The 22,029-nt window shown below is 41.0% G+C and overlaps 1 protein-coding gene across 1 annotated transcript in view; it reads left to right on the top strand.

The window, feature by feature from the left end:
• The first annotated feature begins 8,037 nt into the window (after window positions 1-8,037).
• The window catches only part of LOC134362408 (immunoglobulin kappa light chain-like), a 66,997-nt gene continuing 53,005 nt past the window's right edge, over window positions 8,038-22,029 (top strand). Inside the window, exons 1-2 of the mRNA XM_063077642.1 lie at window positions 8,038-8,092; window positions 8,218-8,502. Of these exons, the coding sequence (XP_062933712.1) occupies window positions 8,038-8,092; window positions 8,218-8,502 (340 nt within the window). The remainder of the gene's footprint in view (window positions 8,093-8,217; window positions 8,503-22,029) is intronic.

Genomic DNA, 22,029 nt, shown 5'->3' with positions numbered 1-22,029 from the left:
GAAGTCTTTATAGCATTTTCCTATGGGGACCTTCCACAGCGAGGAAACTAAGAGCCACTGCACCCTTCAGTTTTCTGCTGAGCCGTACAAACCCTCCCATAAATAAGTCAGGACACACAGTCTCTCACGCAGAGAGAGGACATGTGAAGGTCCAGGGCTGTGTAGGGAGGAAGCAAGGCTGAGAGTCCTGAGAGGAGGTGGCAGGATAGCTATAATGCTGCTGACAGTAATAAACTGTCATGTGTTCAGCCTGGAGGCTGCTGATGGTGAGAGTGAAATCGGTCCTAGACCCACTGCCACTGAATCAATCAGGAATCCCAGATACCCAGGTGGATGCCTAGGTGATGAGGAGCTTAGGAGCCTGTCCTGGTTTCTGCTGGTGCCAGGCTAAGTAGTTCTTCTTGTCAGAGCTGGATTAGCGACTCTGGCTGGACTTGCAACTGATGGTGACCCTCTGTCCTGCAGACACAGCCAGAAAGCCTGGATACTGGGTCATCACGATGTCCCCACAGGCACCTGCAATTGGGAATGGACAGTGACCACATATTGCATCACTAAGATATTAAAATGTATGTCTAAAAATGTAGGTTTGGTTATTTATCATAAATAATTAGACTATATTAGGTAAAATGTTTTTTTTTTATTTTGCATTTTAAAATTATTTTCTAGTTTTATAAGGATATTACTCATCTAAACATCTCACCTGATTCCCAGACTGCCAGGAAGATGAGGAGTTAGGGCCGTGGCACCATCTCGCTGTGTTCACCCATCTGATGGACTCTGGCCTCAAAGACAGCTCTAAGCAGTCAGTCTAGTGCCTGAGGAGCCTGTGCAAAGCATCAGAGAGCATAAAAGCAAAAGTGCCTGTGTGCGAGTTGTGGAGACAAACAATGGAAAGAGGAGACAAACATATCATTACCCCAGGAAATGAGATTAGATGCCTACAAAAGGATCACAAAACAAGTTAAGACTATAATTGTCAATGAAATTCAGCATAATTTCCAAATGAAAAATATTTTTATGTCAGTTGTACTCTTTCAAATCAGCTGCAGTCAACTTGAAAACATACATTACTTTTGTAATAGAATCTATGTGTTTGTAAGCATATACTTTCAAATCTTACTTGAAACATATAAATATGAGGTCAGTGCATGAAATATATTCATGTCACTACATAAAATGCGGATCTAGTAAACAAATTTATCCCTCTCTCTCAGAATCTCTTTTGAATTTTAAATATGTATTTGAAGCTCCTCTTGGACATCTCACAGGTACCTCAGTACAATGACATCGGACCTCTAACATTTCCCTCAGCACAAACACTATCTCAGAAAATGAGTCACTACATACTTATGAATCACGCACTTCGCTGCTCTTTAAAACCAGTTTCTCGATTAACATCAAGTCCTCCCAAATCCCTCTGTCTTTCACAGATTTAAGGTGTCACAGCTCCTCCTGGGGGTAATAGGTGAAATAGCTTCAGCTCCCAAGCTCTCTTACAGCAGTTCTTCATTTAATCCAAAACCAAATAAAAATATTTGTAGAATTACACAAATGACAGAATCATTACTTACACAACAGCACACAAAATAACAATATCAGTATCAGAACTGTACCAAGGCATAGGGCATTTTGAACAAATCATACAGAACCCATGACTTCATAGAGCTCTCAGTTAACAGGAGGAACGGATAATAAACAAATAATATTTCTGCAGCCACCCCGAGCCTGCTCCCTCTGAGATTCCTCTCCTGGAGCAATGCCATTACTCAGGGCATGTGGGGCAAAGGGCTTCCAGGTCCACTTAGTGTATCCTCGTCCTCAGCATGGACAGAGTCAGAGGAAGAGGGACAAGTCAGTGCAGTTGAATATTTGTATTTCCTGGAAAAATAAAATCAGTTGTTGTCTTATTAACCACCAGATACCCAAAATATCTTATGAGTGAGTATAGTGGTCTTTCAATTCATCATGTTGCTGTAGCACAGATCCAACCAAAACAGTTCAGTGACAAGAATCAATGCTCTAAAACTATGTATGAAAATGAACTGGACCTAGTTTTAACAGAGCATCTTTTACTCTGTTTAATATTTATTTTTAGTGAAGATCACTTTTTTTCTGCTTTACTCTTCTCCATTTTTTCTTAAAGAATGAAGTTGTTCTGGGCAAAGGAGAGAAAGCAGCCATTTTTTTATGTCCCTCAGATCAAGGTGTCAGCAGGGTCGGTCTCACCTCCTTGAAACTCAAACCTGTCTTTCCCTTCTGTATTTCTTAATTCAGTTGCCTTGGATGAGAGAACACAAAGGTTCACTCTCCCATTTGTAACCAGACTGAAGCTCTGCATTCTCTCACCCAAAGCAACTATTTTCTCCTTCCAAAGCTCTCAACTACCATTTGGTAGACTGATTGGTTTTTAAGAATGCAAATTTTTTTTTATTTTAAATAATTAAAAACCCTTAACTTGAAATACAAACTTAATTTTTGGTAATCTTAGTTGCAGTCCTGAGACAGAACATGAACTAATTCATGTTCTTTCTCTGAATGAGTGCAGAAGACAGAAAGAAACTGGAAATACACACACACACTTCGTGATATAAAGATAATAGCAAAATTGGTAGCAGCAATGGTCCATATGTTTTAATTAGCTATATATGTTCACATGCATTCCATAATCTATTACTCATTGTCATATCATCTTCATCTCATAAATAGGAAAATGTTGCTTTGAGCAAAGATTTCAGAAAACATTTTTGAAAACAAAGATATTATAAGGCATTGAATAACATTTATCTACACAACAGAAGGTATATGAGGCAATATCAACACAAATGGCCCCAGGACTGCTGTGCAGAGACTGGTCTTCTCGCCCTGTGTTGTACGGGCACAGGTTCTCTGTCTTTTCAGCCTCTGCTTGAGGGCTGGGGGACACTTTGGCCTTGTTACACTAACCGCAGGGTTGGTTTTGTTTTCATCCCCATAACCCCTTCTTCTCTGTTGTCTCTGCAACTAACAACAATTTCTCAGGTGATATGGTCCTGGTCTTCATTCCACTTTTATAAAACTTGTCCTAGTTGGCCTGAGAGATCCGGTGTGGCTGGTTTATCCTAATCCTGGCTCCAATTCCAGTGTCATCCTCTTTTGTTGAAGGGGGGGAAAAAAGATTTATAGTAAGGTAATTGGGGATGGCAGCACTAGTCAGATGCTTCATTATGGTGAGCTGTAGAATATAAAGCCAAATGCCAGAGAGTAGGGAAAATATGGAGATCCCAAACCAAGAACGAGGTACAGCCTGCTAGTTCACTGGTATTAAAGGGACCTATTACTTTTGGTCTTTGGACAATACTGTATGTGTGAGTGACACCACATTTGAGGAAATACGGTATCATCGTTGCATATCTGCAGTAAATTGCTTGGTTCTATAATGGTATTAAGGATAGCTCAGCGCCATTCCAAAATGCTAGAAGTACATTTAGCATGCTTTTGAGAGCTGCTTTTTTGTTTTTAAAAAATTTTGAGAAGATTTTACACTCACAGAAATGTAACAACAGTACAAAGTACTTATTTACAACTGGAACCATTTGAGAGTAAGTTGAAGGCCTTATAGCCCCATCCTTTAAGAATTTACTATGTATTTTCTACAAACAATTTGCTCCGACATAACCCCAAACAACCATGAAATCAGAAAATCAGCATTAATGCATTACCCCATCTAGGTGTCACGTCTATTTAAATTTTGTCAATTGGCCCATTAATGTCTTTTATAACAAAATGATCCAGTCCAGATGCACTTGTTGCCTTTTTTGTCCCATGACTCTTTAGTCTCCTCCAGTCGGGAACGGGTCTTCATTCTTTCCTTTAATTTAATGATCTTGTCACTTTTGAATGTTACACAACAGATATATTGTAGAACTTCCCTCGTTTTGGACGTGTTTGGTTTTTTTCTTAAGCTTAAATTCAGCTAATGCATTTAAGCTTAAGTGGATGTATTTATTAGTTTGCTAGGGCTGCCATAACAAAGTATCACAGAGTGGATGGTTTAAACATCAGAATTTATTTTCTCACAGTTCTGGAGGCTCCAAGTTTGATATCAAGGTGTCAGCAGGGTTGGTCTCTTCTGAGGTCTCCTTGGTTTGTAGATGGCCATCTTCCCATGTTTCCACAGGGTTTTTCTTCCCTGTGCGTCTGTGTCCTAACTTCCTCTTCTTATAAGGACATCAGTTGTATTGGATTAGGCTCCACACAAATCTCCTTACTTTAGCATAATTACCTCTTTAAACAGCCTATCTCCAAATACAGTCACATTCTGAGGTAATGGTGGTTGCACCTTTAACATGAATTTGGGGAGGACAAAATTCAGCCCATAACAAGAAGGAAAACCTAGTCGTGTGCTCTGTTCTTCTGACTGCATCTGTAGGTTGTGAATGATGTCAACCTTCTCCATCACTGATGATCTTCACTGTAAACCTGGTTTAAGGAAGGGTCTGCACCTCCTGAATCAACAGAGAACAGAATTCTCTGCTGTACAGTCATTGTTCTCCTTCGTAAATACTAAGAATTTGTGGAGAAGTTGTTTGATACTTTATGAATATCCCATTCTTTACTAAGATATCAGTATGAACTCATGGATTAATATTTTCTTCAATGAGTTATAACATGCTATCATCATTATTTTGACATTCAAAATTCCTTATCATTAATTATTCAGATGCTCAAAATCAGGCCAATTGGTGTCTCTTTCAAATTGGCTTCTATTTTGTTTTGCCGTGGCACCATCATTCTTTCATATGTTTTCTTAGTTTCAAGTTGGTTGAGGCTCATGCTATATTTTCCTATCCTAATCCCAGAAATAGACATTTCTCCAAGGTTACTGGTTCCTTTTAGTGGAGAATAATATTTAGAAACCAAAATCTGGACACTATCAGTGTTATTTGGGACCTGAGGTGTCATTTCTTCTAAACTAGGGAAAAGTATCTATCAATATGTCTGTTCACACAGAAACACTCATGGGGTTACATTCCGATAAACCCAACATAAATTGAAAATATCTTAAATCGGAGCTGCCAGTCAAGATGGTGGAATAGATGTTCCCCAGCATCACTCTCTCACAAAAAATCGACCGATTTACAACTACTAAAAATCAGCAACAGCCAAGCTGGGGTCTCTAGAGCTCAGGGGAACAGGAGAGACCTACAGAGTTCATGAAGGTGGGAAAAGCCAACATGAGAGAAACAAAGGATCGCTCTGACCATTTCAAATCCCCACCTCTTCAAGGTTGGAGCTGGTGAGTGCATGGCGCAAGAGCTGGCAAAATCTGCAGCTGTGACCTTTGGAGAAGTTGCATGGAGGTGGCAGGGGAGAAGAGGGCCTTGGTGGCCCCCAGGCCAGCAAGACCACTAACAGGATTCCTGTGGACCCACACAGGAGCAAGGAGCCACAACGACTGAGAAAAGAAGCCACTCAGAGACTGGTAAGTTATCACAAGGGACCAGCACACAGTCTGTCCCATGGAAAGTGCTTGGAGTACGGTTGGTGGGAGAGACAGGTCCACCAGGAGAACACTGGGGCACAGCATGGACAGTTGATCTGCCCCCCAATCAGCACAGGCCACTCAGTGGAGACTGGTCAGGAGTATAGAACTGCAGGGGGTGCAGTTTGCTGAAAGTACTCAGGCCCAGACCAGAGTTTCCAGATAACCCAGGTGTACTGGAACTCACAAGACCTAGAGGTACATACCAGGTCAACAGTTAAAACCTGAGCTGCACAAAAAGCCTTCCCCGGGGAATCAGCAGCAAAGCAGCAATTTAGCGCAACCACACAGCTCAAGTGATGGTCTCACAGGAAGTTCCCCCATTTTAGAAGTAAGCAAAGGACAACAAATTAGTTCCAGCGCAGAGTTTCAGTGGTGGGAACAGTAAATAATCCAACACAGAACTGAAAAAAAAAAAAAAACACACACACAGATCAGAGACAAAGTTTGATATTAACTAGTAAAGGTCTCACATCACCAAAGAGCACTTATAAAACCTAGAAGGACTGGGAGCCCCCTGTTCTCCCAAGCCAGGGAGCAGGGAGGGTGGGGGTCCTAAGCCATGTCTCCCAATACCTGCAACCAGCCCTGCGATGACCAATGAGCCACTGCTGGAAGACCCCAGGTCTCCTGAGCCTGGACAGTGGAAGGCCCAGGGCTTCAGCCATGCCCCCTGATATCTGCATCCAGTCCAGCAAAGACCAAGCTACTGCTGGAATCCCCTTTGTCTCCCCTGCAAGAATGAGAGGAATACCATGTGCCTCAACCGCAACTCCCTCCTTCCTTCTCTCACCCTATTCCCCCTTCCCTTTTCCCCTTCCCCCCAACTGCTCTTCAACAACATCTTAGAATGCAAAAAAATAATAATTTTAATAAATAAACTTTAAAAAAAGAAAGAAAGTATCTTAAGTCAAAAATGCATTTGGTACCCCCCATAAACCCAATGTAAAGTCAAAAACCTACAAGTAGATCCATCACAAGTCCAGATGCTCTTCAACTTACAATGGGGTTATGTCTTGGTAATCATTTCTATATCTACAAGAAACCATGAGTTTACACTGAGATCTCTAATTCCATCCCAAAATGAAAGAGTTTATTCAAATAAACTCCCTTTTCATTATCTGTAACTCCTTTCTGCAAGATTTTCTCAAGTGCAAATCTTGGCTCTCATTGTCATTAATGCATTTGCTTAATTGATCAGTCTCCCTCCTTAAACCAATCTCTTGCTATCATCACCTACACCTCTGTTGCAGACAACTCTTCATGCACATACCCGCACATCCTGCTCCAGCTCTGTTACTCCTTCTATGGCCATCACCTCCTTTGAAACCTCCTGCATAGGTGCCTTCCTCACCCTGCCTGGACTCTGACACCTGCATTGGGAGCCCTACCCATGTGAATCCCCTTCCTTTCATCCCCTTCCTCTGGGACACCCACACTGAGCCAATAGTACTACCAACCACTCCCATGTGGGGATGCCCTCCTTACCCCACTCTTGTTCCAACACCTAATACAGGGTTTTGACCTTTACTTTTCTGCATGCTTCTCTCTTCACCCTGCTTGGACCTTGCTGTCATAAACCAAGCCATTGAGAAATATGTTCTCTTAGAAACTTGAAGAAATTTGGTGATGGTAAAATATGCAGGTTTGGGGAACACAGTAGATCCAACATTATAAATGAGAACTTGGTCTGAGAGGACCTCCACATCTGAAGGAAATAGCTCATGTTAAGAGGGATGAGAAAGCACAAGCAATAATCTAAGGCATTCAGGGAACATGTAACATGGATATGTGTAAAAGCAAGCAGAGCTAGGAAGGTAACTGATACTTTTCAGATGGGGAGGGAGAAAATCCCTGACTTTGGTTGGCCTGATGGAAGTAGTGGAGCTGAGAATTCATAAACAGAGGAAAACAGATTGCTTAGCTTGAGATGGCAGGTTAGCGAGGACACACACCTAGTGTCTAGCCTTTCCTTACAAATCATGACCTTCTATTTTTTTACTGCTTTTCTATCTCATGGTATCTCTGGATAGTAGGGCTGATAGTTTATCACATTAAGGGCATCAAGAATGAGGGCAAAAAAGAAGCTCTCTGGCCTCAATAATGTGCACGAGTACCAAATGCAAGACGATTGTAAAATTTGTTGCAGATTCTGGGGTTGTGCCATACCTGACAAGCATGTCTTAGATAGAGATAGAAAGAGAAGCATGCCCTGAACCTTGAAGAAAGCAATAGAATACTCTGCTCACAGGGCAGTAGACTGATTCTGTCATATGCCCTCAGAGAGAAACACCATCTCTGAAGGCAAAGCTGTGCTGCCCTGGTCTGATCTGGGACACCTGGGGACACTGCACCTCTGCTGAGTTACTGAGATGAGCCAGCCCTGCAGCTGTGCCCAGCCCTGCCCCAGCACCTGTGATTTGCATGTGCTCAGAGCACAGCCCCCTGCCCTGAAGACTTATTGATAGGCTGCTCACATCCTGTGCAGGAGTCAGTCCCAGTCAGGACACAGCATGGACATGAAGGCCCCTGCTCAGCTCCTGGGGCTCCTGCTGCTCTGGCTCCCAGGTAAGGAGGGAGAACACTTGGAATTTACTTAGCTCAGTGAGGTCAGTACTGTCTGGTTCTTTGAGGAACTCCTCTTACAACATGATTGATCATGTGGATATCTGTTTTTATGTGTCCGATCTCAGGTGCCAGATGTGACATCCAGATGACCCAGTCTCCATCCTCCCTGTCTGCATCTTTAGGAGACACAGTCACCATAACTTGCCAGGCGAGTCAGAGCATTAGCAGTTGGTTAGCCTGGTATCAGCAGAAACCAGGGAAAGCCCCTAAGCTCCTGATCTATAAGGCATCTAGTTTGCAAAGTGGGGTCTCCTCGAGGTTCAGTGGCAGTGGATCTGGGACAGATTTCACTCTCACCATCAGCAGCCTGGAGTCTGAAGATGTTGCAACTTATTACTGTCAACAGCATAGTAGTACTCCTCCCACAGTGTTATAAGCCCGAACATAAACCCCCAGAGAAGCAGAAGTGTGAGGCTGGGCTGCCCCAGCTGCTCCTCCTGGTGCCCTAATCTGCTGAGAGCATTTCTCAGATGCACACACGCTTTGAAGGTCACTGGAAGGTTTTGGTAGAAGGGGCCAGGAAGGCTCCTCCATAAACATTCTTTCCTTCTCCTCAGCCCAAGCAGCATAGACATGACAATACATCTCCTGATTTGATAAAGAAAAGAGATGATTATAACTGATGACTCTGGGTTATGGCATTAATCAAGGATTCTACAGCAAAAGAGAAGCCAATCTGGATATTCCAAGCAGGAATTATTTCAATACAGGGAATTAATGTCTAAACTATAGTCTTTCAAAGTCTTTGCGTTATGGAATCAGGGAAGCAGATGCTACAAATGGGGATTCTTTGGTGCTCCTCCAGAAGCCAGAGCACATCTGCCACTGAAGGCACAGGCTGCCTAACCATGTGGTCCTTAGACCTGTCTGGGAAGCCCAGAAGTGGGGATGCTGATGCTCTCAGCTACCCATAACACCTCACCAGGTGATTCTCCACACTTAGCCTTTGTCCACACATCTGCCTACAGATGCTGATGAATAGTAATGAATCCTTCTCTGACTTCCAAGTCTCATGGGAGGTCCCCTTATTGAGCAACCATACAGGAAACGACAGAAGGGGAAGGGATTCTGTGAAATGTGCTTCCAACATGATGATGATGGTGAAGAACTCACAGCAACAGTCCAGTATGGTCACTGCAGTGGATTGAATTATGTCCCCTCAAAACTCACTGAGGCTTGAATTGTCTCCCAAGTTTTGTGTCTTAGAAACTTAACCCCCACTGTGACTGTTAAAAGGATAGGAAATCCTATTACAGTAATTGAAAGGTGGAGCCTTGAAGAGGTGATTAGATTGTAGGGTTGTGCAGTAGTGAATGGATTAAAAATGGTGGTCAGGGGCATGATTCTGAGGGCTTTAAAAGAAGAGGAGAGTCTCTCTCTCTCTCTCTCTCTCTCTCTCTCTCTCTCTCTCTCTCTCTCTCTCTCTCTCTCTCTCTCTCTCTGCTTCCACCATCTTGCAATGTGAGACCCCTTGGGTCACTTTGCCACCACCAGATGGACTTTGGACTTCTCAGCCTCAGAAACTGTAAGCAATAAATTTTTTTTTCTTTGTAGTTACCCAGTTCTGTGTATTTTGTTATAAGCAACACAAATGGACTAATACAATCACTATTTCCCCCATCTCTCAGAACTTTGACAGTTAGGGGATGGCCCAAAAATACACTTGATAGTGCTTCAAAGTGTCATCAGCAAGTCTGGGATCACAGCAAGAAAACCTCATTAATTCATTGTGTGAATAGAAAAATGGAAAATTGTGTTAAATACAAGTACATACCAATTATTAGGCAAATAAATTTAAAAGTTTTGTTGATTAAAAAAAAAAACAAATGCAGATGAAATATTCTTCTTCCTTAATATGCAAATACTTGGCTGCTCAAAATTTGTCCAGATGCCAGCAACATCATCAGCATCAACGAGAGTTTGTTAGAAATGAAAAATAGCAAGTCCTACCTTACATATACTGATGAGAAGACGCATTTTTAACAAGAAACTAGAGGATCCGTATAAGGTTTGAGAAGCTATGCTTAAATGGACATTTATTTTAACTAAAGAGACAATTTTTTCTGATGTGGACTTACAAGGATATTTCTACTTAAAGCCATGGTGAAAATGGACCTCCTTTATTTCCCAATTAATACAAAATTAAATTTGAAAAAAATAAGATGGCAAAAATTGGAAAATATAATTATTTGCCATTGGTATGGCCAAACACCTTGAAAATCAAATTGAATAAAGGTTTTAAAAACCAAGGCTTGTAGAAAACAAAATTTGTGTGCCTGTGTGTTAAAGATTTTTAGACTTAAATTCAATTTTGCGGCTGGTTTGGGGGATTTTATTTATTATCCTGGGCAGTTGGGACCCATCCAACACTGGCCCCATATCAAACACAAGTCATAGGCTGGAGGAAAGCTCAGTAGCCTGCAGCCGAACCACACAGATGAACCTTGCAAGGGTCAGCCAAATTATTGTTATTGTTAACATGGGTATCTATGAATATTAATGTTAATGCTTAGGTCATAAGCCATTGAATTTTTGAGTGGTTTGTTATAAACCATTTTTGTGCAAAAGCTCATACAATTTTTTTTTAATTTTATAATTGAAACATAATTGATAATACATATATATGGGGTACAGAGTCAACTATCAGTATTTGTCTACAATAGGTGAAGATCAATTCAATATTATTAGCATGTTCACCATAAAAATTGTAATTATTATTTGTGTTAAACATCCACTTGTATGGTTAAATAGATTTTATTAAAACTGATTGAATAAATATGAATACTTAGAAATTCATTCATATAAATACAAAAATTTAGCTCATTTATAAGATATCTAACAAGAATAGTTAGGGATAAGGGTGGAAAATAAACTGACAAGAATTTGGAGGTCTACTCTCTTAGTGAAATTTCTAGAGGTCCAGTGGTTTTGGTTATGTCGAGACAGCCCTACTAAAGGGAAGAATAAATTGTTGCATCTGGCCCCTTCTACAACAAAAAAGAAGCGCAATGCTAGGGTGACTCTTTGGATTTTGGAGGCAACATATTCCTCATTTGGGTATGTTATTCTGTCCCATTAACTGAGTGACTGAATAGCAGCTTGTTTGGGGTGGGGCCCAAAACAGGAGAAGGCTCTGCAACAGATCCAGACTGCTATGAAAACTGCTCTGTCCCTTAGGCCATATGATTCTGCAGATTCAATGGTACTTGAAGTATCAGTGTCTATCTAGAGATGTTGTTTAAAGACTCTGGCAGGTCCCTACACATGAATCAAAATGCAGGCCCTTAGGACTTTGGAACAAAACCTCGTCATATTCCACAGGTAACTACTCTCCTTTTGGGAAACAGCTCTTGACCTACTACTGGGCCTTAGTAAAGATTGAATTTGTAACCATGGGCCACCAATTTACTATGTGACCTGAAATACCCACCATGAACTGGGTGTTCTCTGACCTACCAAACCATAAAGTTGGGCATGATCAGCAGCAGTCCATCATCAAATGGAAGGGGTATATATGTAAATAGGCCTGAGCAGGCCCTGAATGCACAAGTTATTTGAAGAAGTGGCTCAAATGCCTACAATCCCCACTCCTGCTACACTTCTTTCTCTCTCCCAGCCTGCACCTATGGCCTCATAGGAAGTTCCCTATGACCAGTCGACAGAGAAAGAGGAGACTCAAGCCTGGTTTACAGATGGTTCTGCACAATATGCAAGCACCGCCCCACTCCCAGTACCAATTTTCTGTATTCGTTCATTTTCTGTTGCTTAAACTGAATACATGAAACTGGGTCATTTATATTAAAAGAGGCTTATTTCTTACAGTTTCAAAGTCTAGGACATCCAAAGCCCAAAGGGCACATCTGGTGGGAACTCTCTGTAGGGTCTGGGGCAACACAGGATATCACATGGCAAGAATGATATAAATGAGAGAGTTGATGTGTTCACTTGCTCTCCTTGTAAAGTCATCAGAACTATTCCCTGATAACCTGTTAAACCATTAACCCTTTACTCCATGACTGGGTTAATCCATTCACAAGGGCACAATCCTCATGATCCAATCACCTCTTAAAGGTCCTACCTTTCAAATACCATAATAGAATTTCCCACAATCATAATGCTGTTACAATGGTGATCAAGTTTCTAACTCATGAACTTTGGGGAGATATTCAACCCACAGCATTCATATAGTTGAATTACATAGTATGTGACATTTTCAGACTGGCTTCTTTAACTTATTGAAATGCATTTATGTTTCTTCCATGTCTTTTTATGATTTGATAGCTTATTTATTTCTAGTACTGAATAATATTCCATTGTCTAGATTACCACAGTTTATCTATCCATTAACCTACTGAAAGGCACCTTGGTTGCTTCAGGTTTTGGCAATTTTGAATGAAGCTGTTATAAACAGATGTTTGCAGGTTTATGTGGGGATGCAAGTTTTTAATTCATTTGGGTAAATACCAAGGAATGCAATTGCTGGATCATGTAGTAAGAACATGTTTAGTTTTTTAAGAAACTGCCAAACTGTCTTCCAAAGTGGCTGCACCAGTTTGAACTTCCACCAGCAATGAATGACAGTTCCTGCAGCCCACATCCTTGCTAAAATTTGGTGCTGTCAGTGCTTTAGATTCTGGTCATTCTAATGTATGTGTAGTGGTATCTCATTGTTTTACTTTAAAATTCTCTAGTAACATATAATGTTTAACCTCTTTTCATATGCTTACTTGCCATCTTCTTCGATGACACGTTTTTCAGATCTTTTGCCCATTTTAAAAATCTGGTTGTGTGTTTTCTTATTGTTGAATTTTAATAGGCTTTTTGTATGTATTGGATAGCAGTCCTTCATCAGATGTGTCTTTTGCAAATATTTTCTTCTGTATGTGGCTTATAGTCTCATTCTCTTGCATTGTCCTTGTCAGAGAAGAAGTTTTTAATTGTAATGAAGTCTAGCTTGTCAATTATTTCTTTCATAAATTGTGCCTTTGGTGTTGTTTCTAAAAAGTCACTGTCATACCCAAGGTCAATTATGTTTTTGCCTATTTTATTTTCTAGGAATTTTATAGTTCTGCATTTTACATTTATGTATAAGATCCATTTTTAGTTAATTTTTGTGAAGTCTTTGTCTAGATTCATTTTATTGCATGTGGATGTCATGTTGTTCCAGCATCATTCACTGAAAAGACTATCTTTATTCCATTATATGAGGGGGTCTTCAAAAAGTTCATGGAAAGATTTGTATTATCTGTTTTTATTTTTTATTTTCTTTGTACCTTTTAATTGCATTTCTCCATGAACTTTTGTAGTACCCTTGCATTACCTTTGCTCCTTTGTCAAAGATCAGCAGACTGTATTTATGTGGAACTAATCCTGGGCTCTCTGCCTTTTCCATTAACCTATTTCTCTGTTCTTTCACAAAATCGCACTTTTCTGAATACTATAGCTTTATAGTAAATGTTAAAGTCAGTCCTCCAACTTTGCTCTTCTTCTTTGAGTTGACTCTTCTGGGTTTTGCATCCCCATCTGCTCATCAGGGGCATTTTTTCTCAGGTTTATGCAGCACCTGGAAAGCCATCAACCACCCGGTCATGCAGCCAGCATGCTGCATTCTCTAATGCAGCCACCCAGCTACATCAACTGCCGGAGCTCTCTCCAGCCACCTTACCTTAGCCAGTGCATCAGCTTCATCATTGCCAATTCAACATGAGGCCTCAAGTCTTCACCTGCCCCCAAAAGACAAGCACCTTGGCCTGCTCCCTATTCCACAAGGCAAACAGAACTGCATTTAGCTGCTGGTCAATTTTCTTGCTATCAACCCCTACTGCAAGCAAGTCAAGCCACATCTGCTTATGGTTGGTCTTGTTTGGTCCCCTCAGGGTAAAATCCCAAGCATTTCTTGGGGGTTTAGACTTAGCTACCTTCCGGACCCCTTTTGCTTGTCTCCTCTCCTCTACTTCACCCAGGCTGGCTATCATGGTCTTTGCCTCATGTATAGGATGACAAATGTATGGATCCAGTATGGCCATCAGTGACCCAAAGGGCATTGATGGGGAATTTTGCAGCACTATGTCTCTCATGCTGCCTGTAAAATTTTCATCATCTGGGCCACGAGTGTTCACATTAAACATGGACTGCCACATCCCCAGCTCGCGAATTATTTGGACCAACTGAGTATATGTTTGCCATTTACTAACAATCTTGAGCAGTTCTCCAGCATTTGCCTACACGGTTCGGGCAGCTGCACTCACCCATTCCATTAAGGAGTAATTTCCTGGCCCTTGTGCATATCTGCAGCTATTCTGTAGCTGCTGCCTCAGGGATGGGTGTATGGTAATAGAGGCCAATTTCTCCACCTCCTCACCAGAGCACATCACACTATCCACCCCCAGGTCCCAAAACTGCAACAGCCAAGCAGTCAGGGGCTCCCCCTGTTTCTGCCTAAACTGTCTCCTCAAGTCAACCAATTCAACCTGGGTATATGGGACATAGGTGGCAAACTGGGTCACCTGTGGATCACCCACCAGTTGCCCACCTGGTCCCATAGGCTGCTTGCATTTCACTTTCTCATGCACAACAGGTCGTGCCTGGAGATGCACAGTCTCCCCAAACTCACCATTGGGTTTGTTGTCCTCCCTAGTCTGAGAAGCAGGAGTGGCCAGTTGCTGCATGTCATCCTCCAGGACAATTGTCTGCGCTTCCAACAACTCTGCTTTCTTCTGCAAATCTCGATTAATTTGCAGCACAGTGAGCAGCAGCCAGGCCCCAGTCAGCAGAAAAGTGGCCACCAGGTACGACATGCTCAAGTACAGCCACATTTCCTCCCCCTCCCAAGGGGTTTTCTGCTGTAGTGCCTGGTCTATGCTGCTGAGCAGCAACCAGATCCCGGTCAACAGGAAAGTGGCTACAGGGCACAACGTGTTCAAAAGTAGGCATATTTCCTCCTTCTTCCAAGGGTTTTCGGCTCCTGTACCTGCTCAGAATCCTGCTATGGCTATGCCAATTGTAGAGCTAGGGCTGGGTCTGGAGCTCACAGACCCCTCAAGCCCATTGTCCAGACTGGGTCACAAACCCTTCACACGCAGGTCTACAAGCTAGGTAACTAGAAAAAAGGTCCTTGGAGCCCTGGTTGAAGAGTAGTCTTTATTCAGCACACACACGTCCAAGAGCTAAACAGTCCACAGAGAAACTCTAAAAACTCAACTGCTACTGGCAAAGCCCAAGGAAAAATTAAGCAACTGCCAGCAGAGTAAAAATGTTCTATTTTTAGACACAAGCTCTGCAGGCTGTCTGCTGCTTTACAAACTCAAGAACACACAACAGCAACAAACCAAAAAGATACATTGGCATGCATGCACACTAACTCCACCCACACACAACTTGTTTACAAGGAATGTGATGCACCACTCCCAACTGGACCTAAAGCAAGGGGCCTTATTAAATTATTCTATTTTTCCTACACTTCTGAATGAGTATACCTTTCATTTATTTCCTTTTCTTGTCTTATTGCATTAGATAGAACCTCCAGTATGATATTGAAAAACAGTGGTAGGAGAGGATATCCTTGCCTTTTTCCTGATCTTAGCAGGGAAGCTTTGAATTCCTCACCATTATGTACAACATTTAACACTGTTTTGTGGGGTTTTCTTGTAGATATTTTTTTAATCTAGTTGAGAAAGTTTCCCTCTATTCCTAGTTAGCTGACAGTTTTTATCACAGATGGGTGTTGGATTTTGTCAAATCCTTTTTGGCATCTACTGATATGACTGTGAAATTTCCTCTTCAGTCTGTTGGTGTGATGGATTACATTAGTTAATTTTCAAATATTAAACTAGGCTTGCATACTTGGGATAAATACCATTTAGATGTGGTGTATAATTCTTTTCATACATTTTTGTATTTGATTAGCTAATACTTTATTAATGATTTTTGTATCTATGTTCATGAGAGATATTGATCTAAAATTTCCTTTTCTTGTAATTCCTTTGTATGGTTTGATATTAGGGTTATGTTGGCCTCATAAATGAATCAAGAAGTAATTTTTCTATCTTCTGGAAGAGATTGTAAAGGATTGCTATAATTTTTTTCTTAAATGTTTGGTAGAATTAACCAATAAACTCACCTGGGCATGTTGCTTTCTGTTTTGAAATGCTATTAATTATTTCTCCTTCATCTTGAAGGGTTACTTAGCGGGGTATATAAATCAAGGTTAGTTATTCTCTCTCTCTCTCTCTCTCTCTCTCTCTCTCTCTCTCTCTCTCTCTCTCTCTCTTTCCATTTTAAATATTTCACTCCACTTAATTCTTGCTTGCATGATTTCTGAGAAGAAATCAGATTCAATTTATGTCTTTTCTTCTTTATAAGGTTTTCTTTCCCTTAGATTTAATTAAAGATTTTTTTCTTCATCTTTCATTTTTCTGAAGTTTGAATGCAATAATAATAGGTGTAGGTAGTTTTGTTTTGTTTTGTGTATTTATGCTGTTTGGTGTTCTCTGAGCTTCCTAGATCTGTTGTTTGGTGTCTGACATTCTGACATTAATTTGGGGAAGTTCTCAGTCACATTGCTGTAAGTATTGTTTCTATTGCTTGCTTTCTATCTTTTTTCTGCTTCTAGTATTCTTATGAAATGTATGTTATATCTTTTGTAGTTGTCCTACTGTTCTTAGATATTCAGTGGGGGGGGGACTCAGTTTTTTTCTCATTGCTTTTCAGTTTTGATAGTTTCTATTATAAGATCCTTGAGCTCAGAGATGCTTTTCTCAGTGATGTCTAGTCTACTAATGTCTTATAAATTTTTTTGAAAGGTCAACATGATGCATTGGGAAAAGGAAGCGCAGTAAATAAAACTTCAGTGATGTAGTGATAAGGTGTGGAAGAGGGGATGTGTCTACAGTTCTATGATCAGCTCTCCATCTTTTAATGAGCCTGGGCCTCTGGACTGTGAACGTCACAATTGTTTCTCTGTTTTTCTCCCTTGTAGGTAGGATAGGATGATTAGAAGATGCTGAAATTTGATATCCCCCTTCCCCCACGTGGAAGGCTAAAGGGACCTGCCTTTGAATCTTTTTCTTCCCCCACAGTGGAAGGCTAGAGCTGCCTGGAATTGTATATTTTTCTTTCCCTAGGTAATTTAAGCTCTGATGAAACCCTAGCAGGTTAGACTCTGGTTAAATAGTTTCTCCTAAGGGTAACCCTTGTTGAGAAGAACAGAATGCGCTGGTGTATTTCAAAATGGTTACTTTTCCCTTCCCCCTACTGGAAGCCTGAGGGGATTTTTCTCAGATATCTACTGTGAGGACCTGGTAGGGCTCCTGGAGGTAAAATTCACAAAAGATAGGGCCCCCCTGTGACTGGGTCCCCTTGGGGTTTTTAACTCTCAGACTTGTCCACACCAAGCATCCTGCAATTCATCAGTTACAGATTAGATTTTCCTACTCTAACTCTGGTTCTCATGAAGGTTTCTTCTCATGGTTTTCTGTTATGGAGCAATGTGATTCTTTGTATCACCCTGTCTGTCTCTCCAATTTTAGGGCCAACAGTTTGCCTTTAAGGCCTCTCTTCTCTGATGGATCTGAGAAGAACTGCTGATTTTTCAGTTTGTTCTGGTTTTCACTTTTTTAAAAAATGGAGTGGCAACTTCTAAGCCCCTTACGTGCCAGATCAGAAACCAGAAGTCCTGCTTTTTATCTTCTTAATATCTAACATAATGCTCTGGGTGACAGGTAGTGTTGACTTAGTCTCCAGCTTCCCTTTCTACTTTTCTTCTTGGGAGGCTCTCACCATTATCAGTAGAACCTGTAAGACAGAGGCTGATGATAGAATCTATAATGCCATGACATGGAATCAAAAAATACTAGGCTAAACACACAAACCCATGTTAAATGATATGGGTCAACTCTCTTTGTCTCTGTAGTGCCCTCCATGGTAGTGACAGTTAAAATGATTAGATCACACCTTGTACCTTTGCAATGAGTAGGCTGCAGGCTAAAAACATTGTTGATTCTGAGCATCAACAGGTCAGTAAAGCAACCTATCCAGGACATATCAGGGACTTCACTCTTTCACCTACAACACCTACAAGGAAGGGGTTCCTAATTGAATTCCTTGGACTCTCAACCCCTTTACAATTCCTTATGTTGTTAGTCACATAGAGAAACAATAAAAAAGAAGACTCTTTCATTGTGACAATTTTGGTCATTCAGTTTTCAGTTGTCTTAAACTATTAGGAACAAGTTGGTTCTAAAATACATATGAAAATTTAATGGACAAATAAAAATAAAGACAATATTTAAGAAGAAGAACAAGGTTGGAGACCTACATTAGCCACAGAATGAGTGAAAATATATTTATTATTCTTTGATGTAGTTTTCTTCTTTAAGTTTATGGTAGAGTTGGTTAAAAACATTTCTGGATTGCATAAATTGGCTTTACAAATACTGTTTAAATCATCACATTGACTATTTTAGACTAGATCATGCAGAGAGATGGTCTTTCTAGTTTTTTTATAAAAGTGAGTTAGCTTTTAAATTAAAATGTAAAAATATCACAAAAAAAATACAGACCAATGTCATTTATGACCATAAATGTATAAACAGCAAATAAAACATTAAAATTTGCTCTCACTTATATTGTAAAAATATTATGACAAAATATAATGAATTGCAGGAGCATTAGGAATTAGAATGCAAAAATGCATCAATATTATTATAAAATTTCATGAATAAAATGGAGTTTCTGTTTGTCTGATATAACATAACAAGGAAATTGTTAATAGAGTGTTGGAAATCATGCAGGGATTGCTTGGGAAGGACTGAGGACAATATAACTTCTGTCATTTAGGAAAAATGTCCTTGCAGAAACACCTCATTTTGCTAACATTTTGTTCTAAAGAGCAGCTGAGATGAAGGAGAGAGTTTCATGATGTCCTGAGGTCAAGAGCATAAAGGTCTGTCTGAAGGTTTCACTTATTAGGTGTGATTGGATTTCACCTTAAGAGCTGTGGCTGGACCTCAGAGAGATAGAGAGCCACCTTCTGAGCAACTATAGAGGAATAAATGAGCATCCCATGAGGCTGCCAGTAGGGAAAAAAGACATAAGAAGTTCTATGGCCCTTTTTTCTAACAAGGAAAATAGAAGAAAGAGCCCCTCAACCCCTGCTTTAAAAAAAAAAAAAACTCAATAGGTTTTACAGTGTAAGGTTCAAATTTTTAAAATCACAAGCTCTGGTACTTGGGGTTGAATGTGATTTACAATCAAGCTCCTTCCCACATGAGCAACTCTATGGACTGTCTTCTAAAAAGAGCAGCAATAGAGAATTGCATGTTTAACCTTAGTGATGGTGATCCTCATGAGCCCCAGTGAGTCCAGGTGGTTTAGTAATGTGATTGAAAATAATAATGGGTTACAGAAGAAAACATGTTCAATCATAACAATACATGATATAAAGATATTGGATAAAATTTTACCTTCGTCACTAGTTTTTAATTAAGAAATATTTTAGTAAACTAGGAATTGAAAGAACCAGAATATAAGGCGATCATATAACTTTTCATCCAAACCGGGTCATTTGTGAGAGTAGAAAGAGGATTCTATTAACGATAACACTAGAAGTATAGCAGTCAAAAAGAAGACATAGTTATTCTCAGGCATGACAATATACTGAGAGACAGTTAATAAAAAAGAAGATAAGAAAAAAGTTAATACAGAAAATGAGAGAAAGTGAATATACAAAATAGATATACAGAATAAAGAATGACACTGCCCATGAAAATACACACCAATAAGATAAGAGCATTCTCCAATGCACAGAGCCTGAAGAGGCATGGATTTGCTCTAAAAACATTTTATTCTCTTCTTTTTTTCTCCCCCCAAGACTCCACAATATCTATTCTAAGTAACATACCAAGATGCAAACCAATATTTCACACATCTCTAGAAAATGACATTTCATGTAATTCTACAGAGAAAACTACATGTTCGTCTTCAAGTTTAAGTCTGGAGGGGGGATCATCTAACTTATTTCCTCATTCTTAGGAGGAGGGTACCCTATTCTAACTACAAACCCTTAGACCCTGATGATGGTTTTATCTCACAAACACCAAAGAGAAATCCTCTGGGACTGGATGTGACGCCCACGTCTGATGTGGACACCGGAAGGAACTGAAACCTACCAGGGCACCAGCTCTGCAGCTGCAAGGCCAGGCCTGCCCAGCTGCTCCCTGATTTGCATGTTTCCCCCAGAACCCCTTTCTGCTCTTCAGAATCCCCATGAATAGACTGCTCAGTGCTTCTGAGGCAAAAAGAGCCTTGGTCAGGGCCTAGATTAACATGGGTGTTCTCCTAACTCAACTCTTCTGCTTTCTGCTGTTCTGCAGCCCAGGTGAGGAGGGGAATGCAGGAAACACACCTGAGATGAAGGGAGTACTCTCCTGCCTGGGTCTCAGTGGATCTCTGGCCCATGATCTTCCCTCAGAGGCTCAAGTGCAGTCAGGTTGGGGGACCAGGGTCGGCTGGAGGAAAGTGGAGTGGGACCTAGTTAACAGTGTGACTTTGTGTTTGCTTCCTTCCCAGGCACCAGAGGGAACACTGTGCTGACCCAGACTCCAGCCCTCCACTCTGTATCTCTGAGAGGGAGTGTCTCCATCATCTGCAGAGCCAGAGCATTAATGATTACTTGACATGATATCAGTAGAAACCAGGCCAGTCTCCCAAGATTCTCATCCATGATGCTGATAATGCATATAAAGGTATCTCATCTCAGTTCACTGGGATACAGTCTGTGGAAGAGTTCATTCTCAAATGAACAGGCTGATGATGCCTCCAGCTACTAACAGCAGGACTACACAATCCCTCCTAGTGTTACAGCCCTGAGTGTAAACCTTCCTCCCGGGCTGGTTGCATAGAGAAGGTGATGGTTCCAGAAGCTGCACTCTCCCCTTTGGTCTGTTCAGAGGTGCAGGATCTATTTAGGGGAAGGGTTTGCAGGGCTTAAGGGTAAAGGCCCATGAGGGACTAATGTCCTTGAAAGCTTACTTTCTTGATAAAACAAAACCACTAAGCCTTCAGTTAATTCTGAAAAGATGATCTCTAGGTCAGGCCTGCAAAAGACTTCATCCACAGCATGGACTTTGAAAGACTTTTCTGAGAGACACTCTGAGAAGTGTTCTTAAAGGCAGAGAATTCAGCACAAAAAAGGAGCTCATCAGGGACTGGACCCTCCTCCCACAACCAGGCACACCACCAGCACCACAGGGCCCCACCCAGGGTCCTGAGGTATGGACCTGGGGTCCTGAGGCATGGAGATGGGGATCAGCCCCCTCCACGACCAGGCACACTGTATCACCACCAACAACGAGGTAAGGAGCATGCCAAAAACATCACCTCCATGTGGGTGGCCCACCACAGCCAGCACAAAAACTATGGCTGCCACCACAGCGGCTAGATACCACAACCACAATGCAGATGGTCTGCCAGCCACTGGAGTGCATTGTCACAAGGAGAGTCACCAGCAGAGACCAAAGAAAAGAAGAGGATCTCTCTCTCCACAAAGCCCATTCCAGAGTGACAGAAGAAACATCTGCTCTATGATTATATCGGGGGACCTGAACATACCTCTCAGCATTGGACAGATCATCTAGGCAACAAATCAACTGAGTAACAATTACTCTTTCAGAAGGAGAGAAGAAATCTAGGCTAATTAGAGGAGAGAAGGGGGAGGGGTGGGGGAAGGGAGAGATTGGGCAAGGGGCATAAGGAATAAGTACAATTTGTAACAACATATATGCTGGAAATACTGATTTGATCAACATATGTCAACATTGAACCCAAAAAATATGTATTATAAATTATGATTTAACAAAAATTTGTTTTAAAAAAGTCAG

This window comes from Cynocephalus volans, chromosome 14 (genome assembly GCF_027409185.1).
Source record: "Cynocephalus volans isolate mCynVol1 chromosome 14, mCynVol1.pri, whole genome shotgun sequence".
NCBI classification, from domain to species: Eukaryota; Metazoa; Chordata; class Mammalia; order Dermoptera; family Cynocephalidae; genus Cynocephalus; species Cynocephalus volans.
This window is presented reverse-complemented; position numbering and strand designations above follow the sequence as displayed.